Source organism: Bos indicus, chromosome 11 (assembly GCF_029378745.1).
Source record: "Bos indicus isolate NIAB-ARS_2022 breed Sahiwal x Tharparkar chromosome 11, NIAB-ARS_B.indTharparkar_mat_pri_1.0, whole genome shotgun sequence".
In the NCBI taxonomy this organism is placed as follows: Eukaryota; Metazoa; Chordata; class Mammalia; order Artiodactyla; family Bovidae; genus Bos; species Bos indicus.
Window position 1 is genome coordinate 61,648,268 of NC_091770.1, and position 26,614 is coordinate 61,674,881.

At 36.7% G+C, this 26,614-nt stretch overlaps 1 protein-coding gene across 7 annotated transcripts in view; it reads right to left on the reverse strand.

Annotated features, from left to right (window-relative positions):
- The window catches only part of WDPCP (WD repeat containing planar cell polarity effector), a 298,437-nt gene that overhangs the window by 150,734 nt on the left and 121,089 nt on the right, over nt 1-26,614 (reverse strand). For all 7 annotated transcript variants that reach the window (XR_011569297.1, XM_019970379.2, XM_070798864.1 and 4 more), the window contains exons 7-9: nt 7,892-8,006; nt 5,496-5,629; nt 1,791-1,982 (exon numbers count right to left, since the gene is read on the reverse strand). Coding sequence is in view for 6 of the 7 variants with exons in the window: in XM_019970379.2 (XP_019825938.1) it covers nt 1,791-1,982; nt 5,496-5,629; nt 7,892-8,006 (441 nt within the window). In the remaining variant the exon portion in view is untranslated. The remainder of the gene's footprint in view (nt 1-1,790; nt 1,983-5,495; nt 5,630-7,891; nt 8,007-26,614) is intronic.

Consider the following 26,614-nt stretch of genomic DNA (forward strand, 5'->3'; position numbering starts at 1 on the left):
ACTGGAACAGTAGGTCACAACCAGTCGGGGCAGGGGAGTGCTTTTCAGTGCGGAAGCTAAGTTTAGCTGAAAATCTAATGAAGGCATTTGAACAGGCAATGGCAAAATCAGACCTGTGCTTCAGAATTCAGATGAGCACTTTTTTTTTTTTGAGCTGCCTGGGACCCATATGGTTTAAATCCATCATTTTAAAAATTAGAAAACTACAGTCAGGGTAGGTGATCTACCCAAGACCAAAGACTGTATCATTAGTTAAAAGCAGGCTGAACCTTACAGGAGTAAACTTCATTCAAGTCACATAGTATATGGCCCAACCAATAGGCAAACTGAAGTTTATCGAACCACAAAGTCCATAAACTAGACACGGGGAGATTAAGTATGTGGACCATATGTATATACCCTTTTCAAACAGTCCTAATTTCAGGTAATAAGTTCATTTCAATAAAGGTAATTTGTGTACTGTAAAACTAAAGGTTGATTTATGCTATTTTTTTTTTTTTTACTTTTATTGTAAGACAGAACATTTAAAAGAATTCTAGTTGGCTTTATTACATGAAGTCATTTTGATTAGGTCTTTTATTCAGTTAGCTTCTAGATCCAAGATCAATATGATGGTAGGCACAAACAGGAAGTGAATAGGAATAAAGCACTTCTTTATCCTTACAAAATCCATACGTGGAGCATTAAAAGTGTCTTAGTTACTACAACAAAATTGGAAAAGTTCCAGAAAAAGGTAAATTAATTAAAAAGGGCTCTTCAGCCTTAAGAGATAGCCTGTAAGTTTATAAAGTCAGAAGAGGTAAGTGGGGGATAGGGAAAACTTGTACTTGTTCATTATCTCAGAATACTAATTCTGAAAAATACTTCTTAAAGTCTAAAAGATAATGGATTTAGAGAAAATACAGGAACATACAATTTTACCTAGACAAAACATACCATTTTACCCACTGAAAAACCACGTTGAGGAGGTTGTTTTTTCAATTTAAAGTTACATTAAGAAAACAGAATTTCAGACTCAAAGTACTGATACAAGATGAAAATATCCACAGGTTCATGATAATGAATGATGACGGAACATTTTCAGAAATAGACAGGGTGAGATCTCATATACACTTCCTAGATTAATACTTTTGGTGTTTGTGTCCCAGGCAGGACACTAGATTGAGAAGGCTGCTCCTCTAAGGCCCTCCTTACAAATCCTTGCCCCAAGCCATGGTTTGGCACCACAGAGTCTTATAGAAAACAGGCATCTGACTACTGTTTGCTGACTGACTAACTGATGTTTAAAGAAGGTGGTTAATAACACAGCTTTGAAAGGCATGAAATCATGAGCAAACAGTAATGACAGCACTAATAATGACAAGAATCACAATAGTAATTGAGATTATTAATTAATACATGTAATAATAGTATTACATCATTATTGCTCTAAATGCATCTATTAACTTGGATATTTTCATTCACTCTGTTTTTCAAATAATGAAACCACAGCACATGGAGGTTAGTAATCTGCTCAAGGACAGAGAGGTAGGTAGTGGCAGAGCTAGGATTTGAACCCAGAAGCTTGTGCTATTAATCACTATGGTATTCGGGCGAGTCCTGAAACTGTCAGTGGATCCTCCAGATGTGATACTTTCAAGGATCCCATTTCATATGTAATTACTTTTGTTGAATATTTGGAAAACAAATTATAGATTTTAAAAAGCATTCACACTTATTTCAGAATAGAAAACTAATAACCCTATTTTAGTTTCTCTTCAACAAAATGTATATATTTACTTTAGATTTACCTCCAGCTTTCCTTGAGCATAACTCAGGAGCAGCAGATTGGCTCTATCCTTCTCAGAAGAAATGGGGGTCCAAGGCCAAGCATCATCACTGACCAGTGGCCACCAGCAAACAACTCTATCTTGAACACAATTGATAGCTAGATGACGCTGTGTTGTCCTATTTCCTGGGCCTGGGATTTCATAATAGGAAATCTAATGGTTTTAAAAAAAAAAAAAAGACAAGGATCATTTTTAAAAGGCAAAATCCTCAAAGTATTACAAAAATTAAAGCATCTGTAAATGTAGATAAATGCAAGTAAATATGCATGTTAAACATGTGCTTAAGGAGGTGTCAGAATTTACCAAATTCTTTTGACACATACATAAAAAAGACATATGTTCAAAATTCTCCCCATTTTTAGCAGAGGAAAGGAAAAGGAAAAATGTGAGTTGGGGAGGAATTGGCCACAGCAATCCCAATCAATACCAAAATGTACAGTCATGGTTGCTTGACAGCATCAACCCACACATAGGCTTTAAGACCAGCTATATTAACTGACAGGTTCAGTATTGCTGACCAACAGTGTCGGACTACTGTTTAAGACATAACATGTTAACAATGACTGACAACAACAAAAGGAAAAACAACTTGAGGCAAATATCGCTTTAAAGACATATATACAAAAATTCTGCATAAAGGGATAAGCCACAGCATCATGCGTAAAAGTTTATGCAGCTTCTGAGAATTATGCTTTTCTTTCTTAGGACGGATTTGTAGAATTTATTATTCAAACTATGTTATTTTGGAACATGGTTATTTGAAAACATAAGCACGGCACCATCTGGGTGACACATGCCAAGGAAATATAGATTGCACCGTATTTCTGCTTAAGGAATTAATGGAAGGTTGATAGCTTGGAAGCAAAAAAAAAAAAAAACCAAACTATCTTGCCATTGCTGGTCAGCAATAATCGAACCACTTTCTGGGGATTAAGCGCATGGCTAAGCCTACTGGACCAGACACTAGCAAAGGGCAGGGGGTCTTCTTATCAGAGAAATGCTTCTGGAGCCAGTCTCACTACATGACAGATTGCTTTCATATTCCTGTCTGCAAGGCAACAAAGGATGGCAGTAATGCGATAATGCCAGAGTGCAATGGGTGTTAAGAACCCGTTGCATTTATGTATTGTATTTAGTAAATAATCAGGCTCATCCAAATTGTGATCTCACCACTCAACCAAGGCCATTAAAATCAAGGTTAATGCTTTAATAATCCTCTGCTATTTTTTTTTAATATGGTCAAAAGGAACCCTTTTCTATTTGCATGGCCATAATATTATTGACCTCTTCATCCTCTGAATGCACATCAAAAGGAACTGAAATCAAAGTAATTACCAGTGTTGTTCTCTCATGGTAAACATTTAACTCCTTGCACTGTCCTTTCACTGTTAAATGAATTGGATTTTTAAAATGTAGACAGGAAAACTTGCTAAAGGTGAATAATTTCATGATATTTCCATTTTTCTCTGCCAAAACTGTTTCAGTCTGAAAGAACTAAATTATGATATAGCTGTAAAGAAGAGCAGGATTGTAATACTCTACACTATTTCCTTGTTTTAAAATCCAAATGGGCAATGACAGACAACACAAATTACTATACGCTCTAAAGTGCAAATTCTTACATTTAAGTTCTCAATATCACTATTTTAACCAGCTATCTTCTTATTTGAAGGAAATATCACAATGAAATTGCTAAGTCCTTAAAAATACACAAACATTATTTTGACACCCTACCTGGCACTTACACATGTTACTTAAGAACTTCTATATAAGAAAACAGAGTTAAAACAAGAGGCTGCCACTTTCAATCCTCACATAATGTAAATCATGTATGTTATCTGAAATTTAATGTTTGTTTCGAGTATTAATGGTTTACTATTCTATCACAATGGTCAAGAGGGCAAGTGAAATGAACAAGTTTCTTAAAATGTCCTTCCAATAGATAAATGGCAGTTTTTATCAAATATTAAATACCTATATTTAAAATATTGAACTAGAAAATGAAATCCATGGTTTCCAGAGGAAAGCAGGCTACTTCTTCTCTAATGTAAAGAAATGACATGGAGTGCTCATGTTTTTAATTTCTCATATCTAATGACAGAATGAACAAATACTTAACTCCCTACTCAAGGTGTAGGGCCCATATACTCAGTCTATTTTTCACATCTTTTCATTAGAAAAGATGACATCCTAACAGTTTCTCTCTGCTCTCATTAATGGGGAGCTACTATCCTTAAGCTGAGAAGACTGCCAAACTACCCACCACACTTAAGATGAAGAAAGTAGGCATACAAAATTTTATATAAATACATTAAAAACAGTTACTTTAATAGTTAATGCATTAAAATTAATGCATACTGGTGCATTTTAAAGACCAGTATTAGTAAATTAACAACATTTCAAGGAAAGCTAGCCATTCTGGAAAATAGTATTCCATTAGGAATGTTAAACCTTTTTTTACTAGACAAAATATATGAGTACTACAGATTTTCAGTTTAAAAGAATCAATATTATACAAAGTGTTATAGAAGCTATACAAGGCTTGCAAACAAAACCAAATTATAGTTTATTACCATGATGAAAAAGTTAATGTATTTTATCCCATGTTAAAAATCTTTTTTATAAGAGTAGATTTTTCTGATAAATAAAATTAAATCCCCCCACACCACTACTAACTCAGTCACAATAAGAAATAACCCAAAAGAACCCAAAAGGGCAAAAGGTTAGGTCAAATACTATTAGACTTTTCAAACACACACGCACACACACAGTTTCAGGCCACAAAGCTAGCTTTTAAGAATCTTTGCCCTTGTTATAGATACTCCTGGTACAGTCTAAGTGTGCATCTTTTTTAAGGAAGCTGTATATCAGTCTTGTTCCCAGTGAACAGTGAACTGTCTCAAATCCACGTCACAGAGGCTGGATCAATCTTGCAAACACAAGTCACTGCTGAAAAGAGGCCTTGAACTGAAACAGCCTGGAAAATGTATGAGATACTCATTCTAGCAGAGAGTATGCCTTCCAAGCAGTTAAAATGTAATGTGGCAAAACTTAAATTAAACACATCATTTAAAATAAAAATCCTGCCTTAACAGATGTAAAGTCCCTGATACAAGGAAACAAATTACCTGGAGTTACTGAAGGGAAAGAGACTAACACATGAAGGAGATTTCTTTTTGCATTTTTCTCCACAGTTATAGCTGATGTTGGGAGAAGGGGGATCTTCCCACTCCTTGTTTATTACACTTTTCTATTAACCTTTGAAAGTGTTGTCTTCTTTCTTGTGAAATGGAAGCGAGAGCAGCTACCCTTGCCTAGAATAGTGATACGGGGTCTTAGGGAAAAATGAGAATGGCATACATACTACTGCCAGCAAGAAAACCATTTTCAAATGTGTAACTTGCCTCTATTATCTTTCTGATGTCCGTAAGTATGATGTAAACTGCTCCAAGCATGCCACTGTTAGACCCCCATGATGAGAGTAAAAAAAGAAAACTTTGGATGGCCACTGTTTCTAGTTGATCAAGCTTAATCCTATACTATGAATAACTCTGGTTTTTTTGAAATCCATAATCATTTAAGAAAAAAGAGCATAACATCAACTCAAGCAATACTCTAGCATACCTTAATAATTAACAATATGACCATATACATTCAAATCTCTACCTTATAATCCAAGGCTGAGAGCTTTTCCAGTCTTTTGTTTATATCAGGAGAGCTCATCTTCTTGGAAAACTGAATAAAACATAGTTTGTTTTGTGCCAAAAATGATAAGATGATGAAGCCGTCTGTGAGAAGAGCTTAAAAAAAAAAAAGATTTGACAATACTATCAAGTACTAAGTTAGAATAAAATAATAACAAATTAATAGTTTCTTCTACTGAAATGTTACAAAAAACTATTTTCAGAAGATAAATGAATATTAATTGAAATAACTGAAGTCTCCTAAATATCATTGTGGACATTTCCCAATGATAATAAAGATATTAGAAAGAAACAACAATAATCAATCTAATCATGCATGGATTTGATATTTTTCCTTTCCATGAGACCATTTCAATATACACTGATATTTGGGGACAACCTACAAATGAGATGTATTTGGAATAAAGGTAGGAAAAGCATAAAACACTGTTTCATATCTGAACGTAAAGATAAAAACACTTATTTGTACTTAGCCTTTAATCCTGTATTTATATGATACAAACCATCTGAGAATAAATTGGATTTATTAGAGGATACAGATCAGTGTTCTCCACCAATTTTTTAAAAAAATTTTCATCAATGAACTTTCTGAAAGTATACTAGCTGAATGAACTAAAACATATTATACCCAATATATTATATAAAGTAATATGTGATAATGAAGATTAGCAAAAACATTTCTACAGCTATATTTCTAAAGCACACAGTTAATTAATTTGCATTAATTTGGGTTACATAAAGAGCCATTAATGTTATAAAAATTACTGATAAAAACATGTAGTAGGAATTTGAGAAATGTTTTACATTGTTCCCAGCAAAAAGAAGTTATTGAATGTTTTATATATTTTTTTTTACTTCCATATCCCTGGCTGTGCAAGCAGTAACCACAGTAGATCGACACAATTACAGGAGAATCTGGAGAACTGCCAAGAAATCACATTGTTATCATTTACTCATGAGAATGTATGTATTATTTGTGGTTTAAAGAAACAAGTGAAAAAAGATATCTCAGCAACATGAACACTTTTGGAGGTCTCCTTTTAATTCTAATGGAGGACCACCAAAATGACAAAATCATCACAGCCACTATTTTATTTGCAGAATCAATGAAGGGGTCAATTATTAGACATGTAAAAATGGAACCTCTTCCACAGGAACACTTCCTTAGCATCATGATCCTACAAGGAAGAAGAATGGCATACTCATAACCCTATCCCCAGCTTATCATTATCAGGAATACTACTACTGATAGCCACACTGCAGAGTGCTTTTCTCTAAGAAATTGTGTCTGCATTATTCAGAGATACTAGTGAGCACACACAGCAGAAGGGTTTCTATAATCTTACCTCTGTCCTTTCCACTAGACCACACTTTCCTTTGATTATTCAATTTAAGATATGGAAAATTTTCAATCTCTAATGATAATGCAATCTGTTTCTTTTAATTTATTTAATTGGAGGCTAACTACTTTACAATATTGTATTGGTTTTGCCATACATGCAATTTGTTTCTTAGACCTTTTTTTTCACCTTGAATTAAAGTGCAGTCTTAAAACTTTAGGAGTCAGCACACTATAGTGCAAAGAAAATGGGTTCAAATTTCAGCTCAGTCATTTTGGGGCTGTTCCTCAGTATCTCATTGGTGGGCATGTTCATCAGTATCTCAGCTTCAATTTCCTTATCTATAAAACAGAAATAACTATATCTTACAAGGAACAGTTGTTTTAATTAAATTATATAGGTAGGCTGGTACAGCGAAGAGCCTTTTAAGGATTAATAAATGTCAGTATGCTACCTTTTCAATAATTGGCTTAAAGTCTTTATGTGCTTTGTAGCAATTATATACTAACTGTGATATCACTTTACAGGATTCAGATTTATCTGGTATTTTTGGCATTGATTTTTTATTTTTAGAAATACTGCTCAAACTCTCTCAGAAGTTAGTATTCATAGACTTTGGTAACAAAGAATGTCCTAAGAGCCAAAGAACAGATTTTGTTTTTGTTTTTGTACTAGGTGGCTGTGCTGACAAATTGGGGTTATTTATTCAAAATTCATGTGAAAGTGAAAAATATTTGAAATGTCAACACACCAAACAAAACACCCACCTCTTTCGAAAATATGTTCACTTTTTTAAGGAAACAGTAAAAAATACTCAAGAATACTAACAACTGACAAAAACTTTGACATTAAATATTAGTTAAAACTTGTATTGGTCCCAGGGGTTGTAACTATGCTATTACAAGCAATTACTTGTGTTTTCAAGTCCCTAGTGGTAATAATTAGTCTACCTGTTGACACACTATTTCTCCTGCCCACTGTTAATGCAGGCAATTGATTTGCACATGGGGGTAATTACCATCACTGATGGTGTCTGAGATGAGCTTCCCCACCAGGCTTCTGTCAATCACCACCTTCTCCAGCTGCGGCCCAGAAAGGCTTAGGGACACCAGCACACCTGAACCAAAGAGGAGCTAAAAACAGGTAAAGAGAGAGAGGGGGAGGCAGATATACCAAGAATCAGAATCTTTTAAAAATTTCTCCCCAAATGTACAACTTATACAGATACGTACATGTATATCTATACCGTGGAATTATAAAGAGTTCTTTGAAAAACAATCACTGACATTATGAGTAAAAAAATACAGGTGGTTAAATGGTGGAACACAGTAAGTGCACTGATCAGTGCTATATGAAGAAACCGAATTTAGTCCATGTTTATTAGAAGTGTAACCTTTCAATTACTTGGAAAATAACCATGTTTATGAAAAAACTTCCTTGTGCTGCATTCAGAGATGTGATGTGTCTTACTGAAATGTTTTCAAAGATTACTATTTATATTAGTAATTAAAAGAAGATTTCTTAACATTTGAATAGGGATTGCTACATAGTAAACAGCAATCATCATTACAATGTTAACACCAAGTATTATGATGTATCTGGAATTTAAACTCCTTGAAATAAAGATCATGTCTAAAATATTAAAATACATGTAAATCCAAGGCAATTAAAGCACAATGTTAAACGTTAAAATTCATAAATAAGTACCACACACCAGAAATAACTTCTCAAGGAGAGATAAACACAGTAAAGTACACAGGCTTTATTAATATTACTGTTCACCCAACCACCCAACAAAAGATGTCTGGATATCACCATTATGGTTTTATACTGCTCCTTTTCATTTGTGGCAGTATAATTCATTCATCTCCAAATGTTTAAAACTTCTGAAAGGACTATGCATATGTGTATGCTTGTTATCTATGAGATTATGAAATATCAACATTGGAAGAAATTGTTTCACCTTCAAGGCAACAGACTCAAAGCAGATGAATCATGTAATAGCATATGGTATAAGAAAAAAAAACCAATTGTCAGTAAACTAATCACAAACATGCTAGCCAAATCCAAAGACAACTATGATTTTAAACAAAACAGGGGAATTCCCCACCTACCTAGGCATCATGTCCCAGCTAGAGAGCATGATTCTGTGACAAGACATACTGGGACATGTGTGAACAATGAGCAGCATGAGGGACCAGGTGATTATTATATTTAAAAAAGACAACTATTCCCTACTGTCTAACAGATTCCAGGCATATGAACCAGAAAAGAAACTGAAGGGCCCCATGTGATTAAGTTCAGTTCAGTTCAGTCGCTCAGTCGTGTCCAACTCTTTGTGACCCCATGAATCACAGCACGCCAGGCCTCCCTGTCCATCACCAACTCCCAGAGTTCACTCAAACTCATCATGTGATTAAAGGAACTGTCAGTTTCACGTTAATTTACCCCAAAGGGGCCAGAAGGCAGGGGAAAGGAGAACTTAACTGTATTGGTATGGGAGACTAATAAGAGAAGGTGAAGGCACGTTTGTTCCAAGAATTTCAAACTACTTCATAAATTAATTAATCTCTACTGAATTATGAATTACATCCAGCCACGCCATATACTTGATGACTAACACTGATATTTTCCTTTTAGGGATTACCCCCATAACAATATAACATGTGGTCTTTACCCCTACATTCTCCCTTCTCAAGCAGGCAATTTTAGGGTCATCTTTCATATCTAGTTCTCCCCCTTATAATAGTTTTTCCTCCTCTCATTTATTCAGTCTCTTCCTCATTTATTCAGAAAAGTGAAGCTGTTCAGTCATGTCCGACTCTTTGAGACTCCATGGACTGTAGCCTACCGGGCTCCTCCATCCATGGGGTTTTCCAGGCAAGAATACTGGAGTGGGTTGCCATTTATTCAGAGCACCTCTAAAATTTGTCCTTTTCTATTTATTTTTATCTACTACAATTTTACACCCATACTCTTAAGCAACTCTTTTCTTCATTATCTACTATTAGTTCCTAATGGATACTAGCTAGGCCACTTTTATCTTTATATCTTAAAGATATATCTCTTTATATCTTTAAGCTATATCTTAAAGATATATCTCTTTATATTTTTAAGCTATATCTTAAAGATATATCTCTTTATATCTTTCTATCTTATCTAGTGCCTAGAACAATGTCAGACACATAGGAGGTGCTAACTAAATGCTTAGAGAAAGAATTATAATTAATTCATGATAAGATTAAATAATTTCCAGTTATTAATAATAACTTATTCCTTAAGTTATTAAGGAAATCTGGTCTCATTTTCCACTCCCACATGACATGGAAGTTCCTTCTTTAGCATCTCTGCAGGCATCCTTCAAGGATCCAGCCATGCTTGAATACTGCCAGTAACTAGAAGCTGCTTTAAACAGATAACTAATGAAGAAGTAAAAAGGTCTCCTTCAGGAGACAACATTTGAGTACAGATCCAAATGAAGTGAAAGAACAAGTCATATGATTACTTGAAGATAGGGAATTTGAGGCTTAGAATGGTAAATGCAAAAACTCGTGAGGTCAGAATGTGCCTGGGAAAACTGACAAAAGGTAGGCCAGTGTGCCTTGAAGGGTGAGGAGTGAGTGAGAGGGATGTCAGAGGATGGAGTCAGCAAGGTAGTCAGGGGACCTTGTTGAGGAAAAGCCATAGGGTTTTAAGCAGCAGTGAATTATAATTTATATTTTAAGGAAGGATCAGGGCAAAAGTAGAAGCAGGGAGACCATTAGGAGGCTACTGCAGTGGCCTGGGTGAGAGATGATGATGGCTTGAACTCAATGGCAATGCTAGAGGAAATAGTACATGGATATATTTGAGACGTATTTTAAAGGGGAGCAAGTGGGGCTTGCTGAAGAATTGGATGTAGAAGACAAGAGAAAAACTCAAAGGTTTTTGGGCTGAGCAACTTGGTTTACTGAGATGGGGAACACTTGAGGAGAGGTAAATTTAGATTGGGAGAATCAAAAGTTTGGTGTGGACATGTTAAGTTTAAGGTGTCTATGGACATATAAGTAGAGATATCAAATAGTCTGAAGTCTAGGGTGAAGTGGGGGCTGGAGATTATATTTGGGAGTCATCAACAATGTATGGTAGTGTTTAAAGTCTTGGAACAGAATAGTGAAAGTCGCTCAGTCGTGTCCAACTCTTTGCAACCCCATGGACTATACAGTCCATAGAATTCTCCAGGCCAGAATACTGGAGTGGGTAGCCTTTCCCTTCTCCAGGGGATCTTCCCAACCCAGGGATCAAACCGAGGCGTCCCACATTGCAGCTGGATTCTTTACCAGCTGAGCCTCAAGAGAAGCCCAAGAATACTGGACCGGGTAGCCTACCCCTTCTCCAGTGGATCTTCCCAACCCAGGAATCGAACCGGGGTCTCCTGCATTGCAGGCGGATCCTTTACCAGCTGAGCTAAAAAGAGTGAAGAGGTCATAAGGGTGGAGACCTAATCTAATTAACCTGGTGTCCTTACAAAGAAGACGACACACCAGCGGGCTCTCTTTCCATGTGCACACATAAGGAAAAGGCCAAATGGCAACGAAGAAGACAGTTGTTTATGAATCAGGAAGAGAGGTCTCACCAGAGCCCAGCCCTCACAGCAACCTGGTCTTGGACTTCATACTTCTAGAACTGTGAGAAAATAAATTTGTTGTTTAAGAAAAAAAAAAAAAAAAAAGGAGAAAGAGGCCTAACAACTGAGCTCTGGGACATCTCAATCTTTAGATGTGTTATAAGATCAGGTTAGCCCTCTTATTGACACCTAGTTGGGGTACTTATTAGGATTAAGGTATGTCTATCATTTCTGATTTCCAAATGTCATGTGTTCTAGAAGTAGCCCTAACACCAGATTTTGGAATAAGAGGGTATAAGCAAATTAATAAGTTAATTAATACATTTTTATAAAAACAATCTATAGGGAAGCATAAGTTTCCAAGTACTGGTGCCAAAGATATTTCTGGATATGGTAATGGCGATAACCAGAATTAGGGGGAAAAAATAGTATGAGTCTCAGGAAAAGAATATGCTAGCCCAGACAGGAAAGTATCTCTCCCTGTTTCCCCAAAAAGTTAGTTCTTAAGCCCTCCAAAATGGAAAAAGCCTATTTTAAGATTTGGCAGGACAAGAAGGAAAAAGGGCACCAAGATATCCAATTTCAAGGAATCAGAGAATCCAGCAGTCCAAAAAATTAAAAAAGAGCAGACAAAGAAGCAAAGGGAGATACCTCTGGAGCAGATCTGAGCTTGAGAAGAGATCCACAGAATGAATAAATAAGAGGGCCTATGGGATTTCCCAAAACTCTGCCAATTTTTTTTTATATATTTTATTTTTTAACTTTACAATATTGTATTGGTTTTGCCATATATCAACATGAATCCGCCACAGGTATACACATGTTCCCCATCCTGAACCCTCCTCCCTCCTCCCTCCCCATACCATCCCTCTGGGTTGTCCCAGTGCGCCAGCCCCAAGCATCCAGTATTGTGCATCAAACCTGGACTGGCAACTCTGCCAATTTTAATGTAATTCCCTGTGTAGAAGATGACTAAGGCAAAATAGGAACTGAAACTTTCATTTCCCCTGATACCCTTCCAGACAGAAGTACCTTCCTTGCTAGTTATGCTCTGACCATTATTTCTTTCTATTGTCTACATAACTTTTTCCTTCTCATGTTTTTAAAATAAGCTCATACCAGAGAGGTCTGTCTTTTTTTAAGAAACTAGGAAATGATCCCCATGATCTTCAGATGATTCCTCAAATTGGTTTCTCTTAATCTTATTTTGAATACTTAATTAGAAGTGAAATGGCACTGGGAGAAGAAAGAAATTTTTACCAGCTGACATCATTAAGCAAAACAAAAACATAAGCAGAAACAAGAATCCAAGTTTCATTCACTCAGTGGATCAAAAATATGTGAGTGCCTCCTATATATGCCAAGTATATAGACAGGGATATGATGATGAATGATCTAGGCAAGTATTGGTAAAATGTGTGTAGAATATAGCAGAAGATTTCATCTCAGAGAAGTGGAGGTTTTGGTTAAGATAGATGACTGCTTCCTAGAAGAGGTAGTTTAGTAGCCATAAAGAGAAGTACATCATACATCATGTATTGACCAATGCATCATAGTCTCTGAAGAAGAACCGGTGCAGTAAGTAACTGTGAATGAGCTCTTTTATAATAGTGATCACAAACAATTCAACTGAATTCAGTATTCTCACTGGCTACGGAAACTCTTCCCAAATCCATGTGATGATTGTCATATCTGAGAGAAGTGAAAAGTAAAGAAAGGCATACAGAATCAGTACTAAAAATCAACCCTGGGTTATAGGTTTAATCCACCCTTTGAGAGTGAAGTCACGGACAGGTAGCCAAGACTGATCCCATGAAATCATCAGGTGACATGTGGGAGACAACAGGTGCTAAACACTACAATCCCAAGAGGTAACAAATTAGTATGACCATTGGAGTAAATTCTAGGGTTGAAGCAAATACTTATTAAAGTATTATAAACCACTCCTCAGGAGGCCCAGTGAGTTTGTATCAGGATGGTACCTGACGCCTCCCTCAACCTTGACCCCCTATCCAATCCATGGGATAACTTCTGGAGAAATTCAGAACTATAGACAGGCAAACCATTTTACATTAAGGAAATCTATAATGAAGGGTAGGGTCACTGATCATTTTAACAGATAACCTGCTGGAAGAGAGATAACATGTTTTCTGTAATTTATTCCTTCATTCAGCAAACATTTATTGCATAGAGAGAAATCATGCCTGACTAATCCATTAAAGTAGAGAGACATAAGTGAATGCAGTTAAGACAAGGATAAGAAAAAAATTTTAATTGACTCACTATAGGGAACTGACTAAAGCACAAGAAACAAAAGGACAAGAAACATGTATTCTTCTGGATAGAGAGGTGCTAACAATGGGGCTTCCCAAAGATTTGTGTGATGTTATGCAATATAGGGAACAGATACATTCCTGGAAATTTGCCTGCTAAATCTATTGCAAATTACAAAATATCATTTTTGTCACTTATTCTCATAAAATGAGCAATGCTACACTTTAATCCCTAACATAATTTTAAATCCAACTCTTATATATATACATATACACACATACATAAAATAATTACATACAATAAAAGTGAGAAAATATTTATAATATTTTATGAAATTCACAAAAGAACATGGTTCAAAGGTAAATCTTGTATTTGCCCATAGTTTTAAAGATCTCAAGGATAAAAGCAGTGGTAAGAAGTGAGTAGGATAGCACATTACTTTTGTACAAAATTTTACAGTTTACAGAGGACTTTAATACACACTCTCTAATTCATATAAAATGTCAGTACAACTCTGGTACATTGTAAATATGTAAATTAAAAAACAGTATTAACAACATTAATCCTCATACTAATTCACAATCAGGAGGGTAAAGCAACTAACCAAAGTGAAAGTGTTAATCACTCAGTCATGTCCAGTTCTTTGCAGCCCATGGACTATAGCCCACCAGGCTCCTCTATCCATGGAATTCTCCAAGCAAGAATACTGGAGTTGGTATCCATTTCCTCCTCCAGGGGATCTTCCCTACCATAGATCAAACCTGGGTCTCCTGCACTGCAAGCAGATTCTTTACCATCTGAGCCACCTAATCAAAGGTCTCATCATTTGTGGAGAAATAGAGATCAAGACATAGGACAAATCCTGTGTTCTTTCCCCCACTGCTTAGGAACTAATATCCTTTTACTTTCAGTCAGGTGATTTCCATGTAGTACCTATCTGGTTTTCTTCTCTTTAGCTCCTTCTTCAGTCTAAACCCACTTTCCTCTAAACCAGTCGTTCTCGAGTGGAGGTGATTTTGATCCCAAGGGGACATTTGATCCCGAGGGGACATTTTGATCTGGAGACACTGTGGTTGTCACACCTCTATGTGTTAGCCACATCCATGGACGCTCACCTGAACAAAGTGCTTGTAAATGAATTTCTATGGAGGCAAAGGTGTTTTCCTTGTCTTCCAACAAACAGATGATTTGGGAGATCCTCAAAGGCTAATCAACACTTTTCTCACAGAAAGAAAAGGTAATGAATGAGGACCAGGTCAGAGATCTTAAATGAAATAGTGGGCAGTGCATAGTTCAGATCAGAGCCTGGAGGAAACCTTACCAAATATCTGTAACCCCATTCAGGGCTATGACTCTGATGACTAATGCCAGCTGTCAGGAAAGAAAAAGCCCAAGGGCAAGTCAGAGCTCTAGCCATAGCCTGATAGAAATATCCTGTAAGAACACCTCGGCTCACCAATCAGCCTTATCTATAATTTAGTCTCTTGAGTAATTCATCCATCAGGTGGGAATGCCCCAAGCAAATGAGCAAAGTCTATGATGCCAGATATATTTCATATTGTAAGTAAATAAATTACCATGCCAGTTGATACATCAGTCCCTTTTTAGTTTGGTTATTGTGAATGTTGTTACTACAAGAAAATAAATGGAGATAACATAAAAGATAGACAGGTTTAATTAATCAGAAATTTTTTGCCCTAGCCTGTGATATAGTGAAGTAGGGTGAAATTTTTTAAAAGTTGCAGACCTACATGGATAGCACCATTCCATTTTATTAGAAAAAAATAGGTGTGGTATATGCATACACATGCATAAAGAAATTGTGTAAACACAAGAAAACGCAAGAAAGAATTTGACCAAAATGTCTCAGTAAGTCCCCCGAAGAGGTGAAATTGGGAGTTGAAGGCATAAACTTTAACTTCTAGACAAAAAAGTTGTTTTTAAATTTGAATTGTAATTTTTTAACTTTTTAATATGTTGTTATTTTTCTAAAAAACGTTTCAAAAACAAAGAAGCAGATCTTCAAGTATTCTGGTCACAAATAGTTTAGAGTTTTATGTTTTTATGTCATAAAATGTGTTTCTGAGAAGCCTGGTAGGCTGCAGTCCATGGGGTCGCTAAGAGTCGGACACGACTGAGCGACTTCACTTTTACTTTTCACTTTCATGCACTGGAGAAGGAAATGGCAACCCACTCCAGTGTTCTTGCCTGGAGAATCCCAGGGATGGGGGAGCCTGGTGGGCTGCCGTCTATGGGGTTGCACAGAGTCGGACACGACTGAAGCGACTTAGCAGCAGCAGCAGCAGCAGCAACAGCTAAAAGGATCAAGTAGGAAACTGAACTAAGACCCTCTCCTCTGCATTTTCATTTATTAAAAAATAAAACACTTTTTTATTATAGTCTTATTAGATTGCTCACCCATGTCTAATTTCTTTATTCACTAAAAAGATTATAAGTAACAATTGGAAAGTATGGTATATTCAAACTATGGATTACTCTGCACCTACTAAAAATAAGAAGGGGAGATGTAGATCATTAATAGGTATGTTATATGTTGTTCTGTGAAGTTACAGAAAAATATTTACAGAAAATAATATATATAATAAATAAAATATATTTATGTACTACTTATATATATGAGCATTTGTAAATGATGGAGGAAGGACATAAACAACTGTTGACTGTGCTTACCATGGTGAGGGTAGTCCTCTGAATCTTTATCTGCTTGTATTGCATGCCATTTAACAATGTTAAGGAATCATCTTATTATTTTAAAATTAAACCCTTAAAAGTGGGAATAAAGATCACCACTAAATTCTTGTAAAATTCCTTTGGTTTGAGAATACTATTTTTAATTTTCACCTTTACCCAGCAGATTTCAAATTCACAGGTAAATTGTGCCAATACTCCTTCAATTTCTCTCAGATCTACCATTTTTAATATAACTCCTTGTCCACCCTCTTTTTGCCAGGACAACACTCAACAGATGCCCTTGACACCTTCCACTTCTCCTTCCCCACAGTATATACTAATACAGTATAAATGTAAAAGAGTATTTCCCAAAGCTTCCTCCACAAAATAGTGATCTTTGAAGATATTCCAAAGTAAGCTTGGAAACATTATATATATGACAGTCTCTTCTTGGGACTGATAATAGTACTTAGTAAGTAAATTTAAACACACACATACACACACACACTCACACTTAATGTACAATAGGATATTATGGTAGCTTTAAGGATAGCAAGATTTTTTTAGGATTAGTATTGTTAAATTGTTACTACAATGGAACTTGCATTCAAATTGATGAGGCAGATAGTAATTAGATGGTCACACAGTAAGTGTAAAAGTGCAGTGAGTATCAGGGAGTCCGTGGTATAACAGCACATAATAGGGAATAGAGCTCATCAGGGAAGGCTTCCTGAGAACGTAGTAACTCAGTGTCAGAGACCTAAGGATAAGAATGTGTTACCTCCGTGAAAGGAGGAGCAAAGGGCATTCAAGGCAGAGCTAAGAACAGTTTGTGCAAGGGCCTCAAAGCAATAGAAAGCCTACAGAGCATAAGCAACGGACAGAAGCCTGGTACGGCTGTGGCACTGAAATTAGAAAAGAATTTGCTAATAGATGCAATTAAAAAGATAGGTAGGTTGGGACCAGTTCAGTTTAGCCTTTAAGAACAGTGTCATGCTATAATTTTTTAAACTGAATTTACTGATTTAATTTTTGGAAGAGGTAACACATCCTTGTAGTTCCAAAAGAAAATGACAACAAATTATACAGAGGTATACAATTTCCCACCTTTGTATCCCTCCTACCTCTTCTCCCCTACCCTGCCCTAGTTCACCAGTTTCCAGTTTCTATCTATCCTCCAGAGTTACAGAAGGGTTTGAAGCTGGGAAGTAACAGATTTGCTTTTAAAAAATCATTTTGGCTACAGGGTGGAGGACAGACTGGTGGGAGCAGGTAGAACAGTGAAGATGAAGACATGCCGAAGTAGTCAAGAGGGAAAGGGAGAGAGGTGGGTAGAGTTATGAGGGAAAGGATAGAGACCCTCTTGTGGAGGAGAGTGACTTAGGAGATAAAACCCACTAGAATCAGAGATTAGTTGAATATGTGGCAAGGGGAGGAAGGGGAGATGGGTAAAGAAGAAGTTAATTTCAAGGACAAACAGGTGGCTTCCAGGTTTCTATAAATAAATGGAAGACAGGCTGTTTACTGAGATTGAAGTGGTAGAAGAGGAACAGGAAGAGGGCTCTGAATTTCATTTTAGAGATACTGTGTTGGAAACATCTTTGAGGCACCAAAGGAGAGATATCAAGTAGGTAACTGGATTAATGACTGTGGAGCACAGGGGCAAGGCCTGAGCTCTAGAGAGAAGAGGCACTGAAGCTATAAATATAAGTTGGATATGCCAGGAGTTCAGAGTAAAGAGGAGAGGACATTCAAGGGCAGGAGAAAGAAGCACAGGCCTGAAAAGAACACAGAGAAGAATGCTGGAGAGGTAGGAAGAATATTAGAAAAGCGCATGGAGAATTAATACAAAAAAGTATTTCAGGAAAACTGGTGTGGCAGGTAGTATTGAATCCCCTTGTGTATTTAAGATTATGCCTTAAAAAAAAAAAGTCACTAAATTGGATTTAGTGATAACAGAGGGTTTTTTGTAACCTCAGTGTAAAAGGTTTTCAGTGTAATCAGGAGAAAAGTATGGCTGAAGTTGGTTAAATGCTGAGTGAGCAATAGAGAAATGGAGACTTTAAACAGAAATTCTTTTGAGAAACTTGATTCTGAAGAAAAGGGATAAGACATGGTGGTATCTGAGATGAATGTTTTGTTTTGTTTTGTTTTGCTTTAATAGAAAAGAGTTTAAGTTGATCAGGAATCTCAACAGATTCCATATGGTCAAATCAATTTTGAAAAAGAAGAACAAAGTTCTCATACTTCCTGATTTCAAGACACAGCACAAAGACACAATAATCAAAACAGTGTGGCATTGTCAAAAGACAGAGCTAGAGACCACGGAACAGAGTACAGGCCTAGAAACACACTCTCCCGAGTATGGTCAAAGGGTCTTCAACAAGAGTGCTGAGACCACGCAATGAGGAAAGAACAGTCTCTTCAACAAATGGTGCTGGGAAAACCGGATATCCACATTCACAAGAGTGCAAATGGACCCTTATCTTACAGCATACACAAAAATTAACTCAAAGTGGATTAAAGACCTAGACTCACACCCAAAACGATAAAACTTCTTGAAGAAACCATAAGGGAAAAGCTTCATGACATTGGATTTGAAAATGATTTCTTAGATATGACTCTAAAAGCAAAAACAGACAAAAGTTTAAAACTTTTGTTCATCAGAGTACACAAGTAAGAGTGAAAAGGCAACCTACAGAGTGGGAGAGCATATTTGCAAATCATATATCTGACAAGGAGTTAATATCCAAAATAGACTTTTAAAACTCTTAAAACTCAACAAAAAATTAACTCAAGTAACAAATGGGCTAAGGACTTGACTAGACATTCCTCCAAAGATGATACACAAATGGCCAACAAGCATATGAAAAGATGTTCAACATCACTAGTCTTTAGAAAAATGCATATTAAAATGCATTTTCTATGATGAATATCATAGAAATGAGATATCATCTCATACCTACAGAATAGCAACTATCAGAAAAAATAAATAAATAAAGTGTTGGTGAAGCTATGGAGAAACTAGGACCCTTGTGCACTGCTGAAGGCACTGTAATATGGTGACCTGTGGAAAACAGTATAGAGGTTCCTCAAAAAATTCAAAATAGAACGACCATCTAATCAGCAATCCCATTCGTGGGTATATAGCTAAAATAAAGCACTGTCTCCAAGAAGCATCTGTACATCCATGCTCACCACAGTATCACAATAGCCAAGAGAAGGAAGCAACACACACGTTCATCAATGGATGAACAGATAAGCAAAATGTGGGACATCCATCCAGTGGAATACTACTGAGATTTAAAAAGGAACACAATCCTGTCACATGCTACAACATGGACGAACTGTGAGGACACTATGCTGAGTAAAGCAGGCTAGTCACAGAAGGGCAGATACTGCATGGCTCCATTTACATGAGGTAGCTAAAGAAGTCAAGCTCACAGAAGCAGAGAGTACAATGGTGGCTGCCAGCGGCTGGGGACAGAGGTAGGGGAGCTGCTGTTTAAGTGTATAGAGTTTCAGTTTTGCAAAATGAAAAAGTTCTGAAGATATTTCACAACAATGTGAATATACTAAATGCCACCAAACTGTACAGTTAAAAATGTGTTAAAATGTAATTTTTGGATTTTTTTGTTACAATAAAAATTGTTTAATTTAAAAATTTAAAGTTTATTGGAAAGGTCCATTTGACAGAAAGGATAAATTTAATTATATCTAAAAAAGCAGGTATCTGTGCCAAAAACTCTTTCTAAGCATTATATATATATTAACTTAATTCTTATAATAAACATATGAGTTAGATATTTTTATCTCCATTTTATAGTTACATGAACTCTGGCACAGACAGGTGAAGTAACTTCCCCAAAGTAGCTGATAAAGCCAAGACATGATACCGAGAAAAGTGGAACAGCTTGTGCTTTCCGCCAGCATGCTGTACCTAAGAGAAGGAATAAAATCATGTGGGATTTTGAGAAGGCCAGAGGGGATGGGATCAAAATCTATGCCAGAGGATTCTAAACTTTTCCAAATCATGGCATCCTTTCTGTCTCTGAATTTTTTTTTTAATTTTGGCTTTTTTAAAATTTGTTTTTTATTGAAGGATAATTGCTATACAGAATTTTGTTGCTTTCTGTCAAACCTCAACATGAATCAGACATAGGTATACATATATCCCCTCCCTTTTGAACCTCCCTCCCAATCCCACCCCTCTAGGTTGATACAGAGCCCCTGTTTGAGTTTCCTGAGCCATACAGCAAATTCCTGTTGGCTATCTATTTTACATGTGGCAGTGTAACTTTCCATGTTACTCTTTCCATACATCTCACCCTCTCCTCCCCTCTCCCCATGTCCATAAGTCTATTCTCTAAGTCTGTTTCTCCACTGCTGCCCTGTAAATAAATTCTTCAGTACCATTTTTCTATACTCCATATATGTGTTAGAATACGGTATTTATCTGACTTACTTCACTCTGTATAATAGGTACTAGGTTCATCCACCTCATCAGAACTGACTCAAATGTGTTCCTTTTTATGGTTGAGTAATATTCCAGTGTGTATATACCACAACTTCTTTATCCATTCATCTGTCGATGGACAAGTCTAGGTTGCTTTCATGTTCTAGCTATTGTAAATAGTGCTGTAATCAACAATGAGATACATGTGTCTTTTCCAATTTTTGTTTTCTCAGGGTATTTGCCTAGGAGTAGGACTACTGGGTCATACTGGTGGTTTCATTTCTAGTTTTTTAAGGAATCTCCATACCATCTTTCATAGTGGCTGTATCAATTTACATTCCCACCAGCAGTGCAAGAGTGTTCCCTTTTCTCCACACCCTCTCCAGCATATATTGTTTGTAGACTTTTTGATGAGGGCCATTCTGACCAGTGTGAGGTGAAATCTCATTGTGGTTTTGATTTGCATTTCTCTAATAATGAGTGATGTTGAGCATCTTTTCATGTGCTTGTTAGCCATCTGTATGTCTTTGGAGAAATGTCTATTTAGGTCTTTTCCACACTTTTTGATTTGGTTGTTTTTCTGGCATTGAGTTGCATGAGCTGCTTGTATATTTTGGAAATTTATCCTTTGTCAGTTGTTTCATTTGCTATTATTTTCTCCCAATCTGAGGATTGTCTTTTCACCTTGCTTATAGTTTCCTTTGCTGTGCGAAAGCTTTTAAGTTTAATCAGGTCCCACTTGTTTGCTTCTGTTTTTATTTCCGTTAATCTAGGGGGTGGGTCATAGGGATCTTGCTTTATGTCATTGAGTGTTCTGCCTATGTTTTCCTCTAAGAGTTTTATGGTTTCTGGTCTTAAATTGAGGTCTTTAATCCACTTTAAGTTTATCTTTGTGTATGGTGTTAAAGTTTTCTAATTTCATTCTTTTACATGTAGCTGTCCAGTTTTCCCAGCACCATTCATTGAAGAGGCTTCAGAAATTTTTATGGTGCCCTTGGTCCAAAAGAAATACCAGAATTTAAACAACTAAATAAGAATTTATGTCCCAACAACTTGGTAGTCATTTGAAAACGTAACACACAAAGAATCAAAGAAAAATACCTTTACTTAATCCCTAGGAGGTGTGCACTATTAGAATTTGGGCACCACATAAATTCTCAAACTCTGGAATCAGATTGGATACACTTAATCTTGTGTTCCATGCTAATTGTTGTGTGGTACTTGCTTTTTATCACAGTTTAGTTCAGTCACTCAGTTGTGTCCGACTCTTTGCAACCCCATGAATGGCAGCATACCAGGGCTCCCTGTCTATCACCAACTCCCAGAGTTTACCCAAACTCATATCCATTGAGTCGGTAATGCCATCTGGCCATCTCATCCTCTGTCATCCCCTTCTCCTCCTGCCTCCAATCTCTCCCAACATCAGGGCCTTTTCAAATGAGTTAGCTCTTCACATCAGGTGGCCAAAATATTAGAGATTCGGCTTCAACATCAGTCCATTCAATGAACACCCAGGACTGATTTCCTTCATGATGGACTGGCTGAATCTCCTTGTAGTCCAAGGGACTCTCAAGAGTCTTCTCCAAAACCACAGTTCAAAAGCATCAATTCTTCTGCGCTCAGCTTTCTTTATAGTTCAACTCTCACATCCATACATGACTACTGGAAAAACCATAGCCTTGACTAGACAGACCTTTGTTGACAAAGTAATGCCTCTGCTTCTTAATATGCTATCTAGGTTGGGAATAACTTCCTTCCAAGGAGTAAGTGTCTTTTAATTACATGGCTGCAATCACCATCTGCAGTGATTTTGGAGCCCCCCAGAATAAAGTCAGCCACTGTTTCCCCATCTATTTGCCATGAAGTGATGGCACTGGAGGCCATGATTTTAGTTTTCTGAATGTTGAGCTTTAAACTAACTTTTCAACTCTCCTCTTTTGCTTTCATCAAGAGGCTCTTTAATTCTTCTGCACTTTCTGCCATAAGGGTGGTATCATCTGCATATCTGAGGTTATTGATATTTCTCCCGGCAATCTTGATTCCAGCTTGAGCTTCCTCCAGCCCAGCGTTTCTCATGATGTACTCTGCGTATAAATTAAATAAGCAGGGTGACAATATACAGCCTTGACGTACTCCTTTTCCTATTTAGAACCAGTCTGTTTTTCCATGTCCAGTTCTAACTTGCTTCCTGACTTGCATACAGGTTTCTCAAAAGGCAGGTCAGGTGTTCTGGTATTCCCATCTCTTTCAGAATTTTTCAGTTTGTTGTGATCCACACAAAGGCTCTGGCATAGCCAATAAAGCAGAAATAGATGTTTTTCTGAAACTCTCTTGCTTTTTCGATGATCCATCGGATGATGGTAATTTGATCTCTGGTTCCTCTGCCTTTTCTAAAACCAGCTTGAACATCAGGAAGTTCACGGTTCACATATTGCTGAACCCTGACTTGGAGAATGTTGAGCATTACTTTACTAGCGTGTGAGATGAGTGCAATTGTGTGGTAGTTTGAGCATTCTTTGGCATTGCCTTTCTTTGGGATTGGAATGCAAACTGACCTTTTCCAGTCCTGTGGCCACTGCTGAGTTTTCCAAATTTGATGGCATATTGAGTGGAGCACTTTCACAGCATCACCTTTTAGGATCTGAAATAGCTCAACTGGAATTCCATCACCTCCACTAGCTTTGTTCATAGTGACACTTCCTAAAGCCCACTTGACCTCACATTCCAGGATGTCTGGCTCTAGGTGAGTGTTCACACCATCATGATTATCTGGGTCATGAAGATCTTTTTTGTATAGTTCTTCTGTGTATTTCTGCCACCTCTTCCTAATATCTTCTGTTTCTGTTAGGTCCCTACCATTTCTATCCTTTATTGAGCCAATCTTTGCATGAAATATTCCCTTGGTATCTCTAATTTTCTTGAAAAGATCTCTAGTCTTTCCCATTCTACTGTTTTCCTCTATTTCTTTGCATTGATCACTGAGGAAGGCTTTTTTATCTCTCCTTGCTATTCTTTGGAACTCTGCATTCAAATGGTTATATCTTTCCCTTTCTCCTTTGCTTTGGCTTCTCCTCTTTTCACAGCTATTCATAAGGCCTCCTCAAGACAGCCACTTTGCTTTTTTGCATTTCTTTTTCTTGGGGATAGTCTTGATCCCTGTCTCCTGTACAATAACTTGAACCTCTGTCCATAGTTCATCAGGCACTCTGTCTATCAGAGCTAGTCCCTTAAATCTATTTCTCACTTCCACTGTATAATCATAAGGGATTTGATTTAGGTCATACCTGAATGATCTAGTGGTTTTCCCCACTTTCTTCAATTTAAGTCTGAATTTGGCAACAAGGAGTTCATGATCTGAGCCACAGTCAGCTCCTCATCTTGTTTTTGCTGACTGTATAGAGCTTCTCCAGCTTTGGCTGCAAAGAATATAATCAATCTGATTTCAGTATTGACCATCTGGTGATGTCCATGTGTAGAGTCTTCTCTTGTGCTGTTGGAAGAGGGTGTTTGCTATGACCGGTGCGTTCTCTTGGCAAAACTCTATTAATCTTTGCCCGCTTCATTCTGTATTCCAAGGCCAAATCTGCCTGTCACTTCAGGTGTTTTTTCACTTGCTACTTTGCATTCCAGTCCCCTATAATGAAAAGGACATCTTTTTTGGGTGTTAGTTCTAAAAGGTCTTGTAGGTCTTCATAGAACCGTTCAACTTCAGCTTCTTTAGTGTTACTGGTTGGGGCATAGACTTGGATTACCATGATATTGAATGGTTTGCTTTGGAAACAAACAGAGATCATTCTGTCATTTTTGAGACTGCATCCAAGTACTGCATTTTGCACTCTTTTGTTGACTATGATGGCTACTCTATTTCTTCTTTGGATTCCTGCCCACAGTAGTAGATATAATGGTTATCTGAGTTAAATTCACAGCAAGCTCTAAAAAGCCAGCTTCATACATATATGACACCCTCAAAAGGAATGTATTATGTTCTAACGTTTAAAATCTGCTCTACCTGGAGCTACTTATGTGTGCAGTATCCAATAGAAGTCTTGTGTTTTTCTTGAAATTTTAAAATATCCTGCAGGATTCCTGTGAATTCACTATAATCCCCAGGGTGCCTCAGTGTACATACTGAGAACTGTGGGTCTAGGTGGAATGCTTGGCTTCAGACAGGACCAGGGATTGTTCTCCTATTATGGCAGAAGGAGGGATACAGATACTGAGAGATTACATGTGTTTGGCACACAGTGGTAACTGGGATCTCACAATTTAACCTAGGATTCTACTTAGACCAAGGAGAATACCAAATGATAGGTACTCCATTGTGAACAGTTGCTGTGGTCTTATATACAACACTATTTTATGAGAAGTATAGTTACAGCTGCTTTTAATTTCATAGTCACTTAAGTATATTGTATAAATACTATCTAGTAGTTTAATTTTTTTAACTTTATTTTGAAAAACAACAGGTATAAATCACAATTTGGCAAAAGCACTTGATGTGTTTTCTCTATCAGTTATTTTGGCATATATATAACATAATATTCTCAAATATCATGAATGTAAAGTTGATGGGCTCTCACACCCAATGTTAAATACTTACTTTATATGTATATTTCTAATTCGTACATTCCAAATTGTGCATCTAATACAAAGTTCTAAATCTGAAGTCATATTTTAAGTTTCTGTATAAAAACTCAGTACACGTACTCAAATATAATGCATTAAAAGTCTTCTCATTAGCTACCTATTGATATAAAATGTCACTCTCCTTATACAAGAGAGGCATTAGATTATTCAGAATTATTATTCAGATTTTGAACTCATTTAGATTTACACATATTTAATATTAACTATAAATGGACGTAAGTGCAAGTGTTAGCTGCTTAGTCGTGTCCAACTGTGACCCCATGGACGGTAGCCTGCCAGGTTCCTATGTCCGTGTGATTCTCCAGGCAAAAGTACTTCCCCTTCTCCAGGGGATCTTTTAGATCCAGGGATCAAACCCAGATCTCTTGCACTGCAGGCAGATTCTTTACCATCTGAACCACCAGGGAAGCCCATAACTGGATATATGAAGGAAATTCATAGTCCTGAACTGGCTTTTCCTTTGTGGCAAAATAACTTGGCGCTTCCAAAAACATTAATATACTCAAATGCCAAAGGCGGAGGCAGGGAATTATGACTTTCTTTAAAAGAAATGTTTTTAAATGAAAACAATTAATAAAAGAGAAGAAAAAGACCATTTATGAAAAGAATAGGAAGGAAATATTGATTGATAATACAAAGATAAATTGTTAAGAAGATCAAAATTTTCTTTCTGTCATAATCAGGTTACAAAACTGAGCTCATATATTACTATTTAAGAGTAAATAGTTAATGTAAATGTAAATTATCATAGGTCATTAAACTTTGGATTCAGTCAGTCAAGATACACTGTAAATTTTCCATTTATTGTGGAAAGGAATAATTTTTCTTTTGCCTAAGAAAGTAATTATTAGGGCATGATATTAAGATTACTCAGGTACAGTATTGTGTTTATACAAAAATATAGGTATACACTCTTGATGGCCATGGTCGTGCATCACTCAGAGCTCCTTAAGGATGAACGAAGGCTGGGAGCACAGCTGACTGACAAAGTCCAAATGTTTCCCAGGTGGCTACTAGCCAATGACCGAGCATGTTGTGGTACTAGTCCAACAGGGGACTCCTCTAAT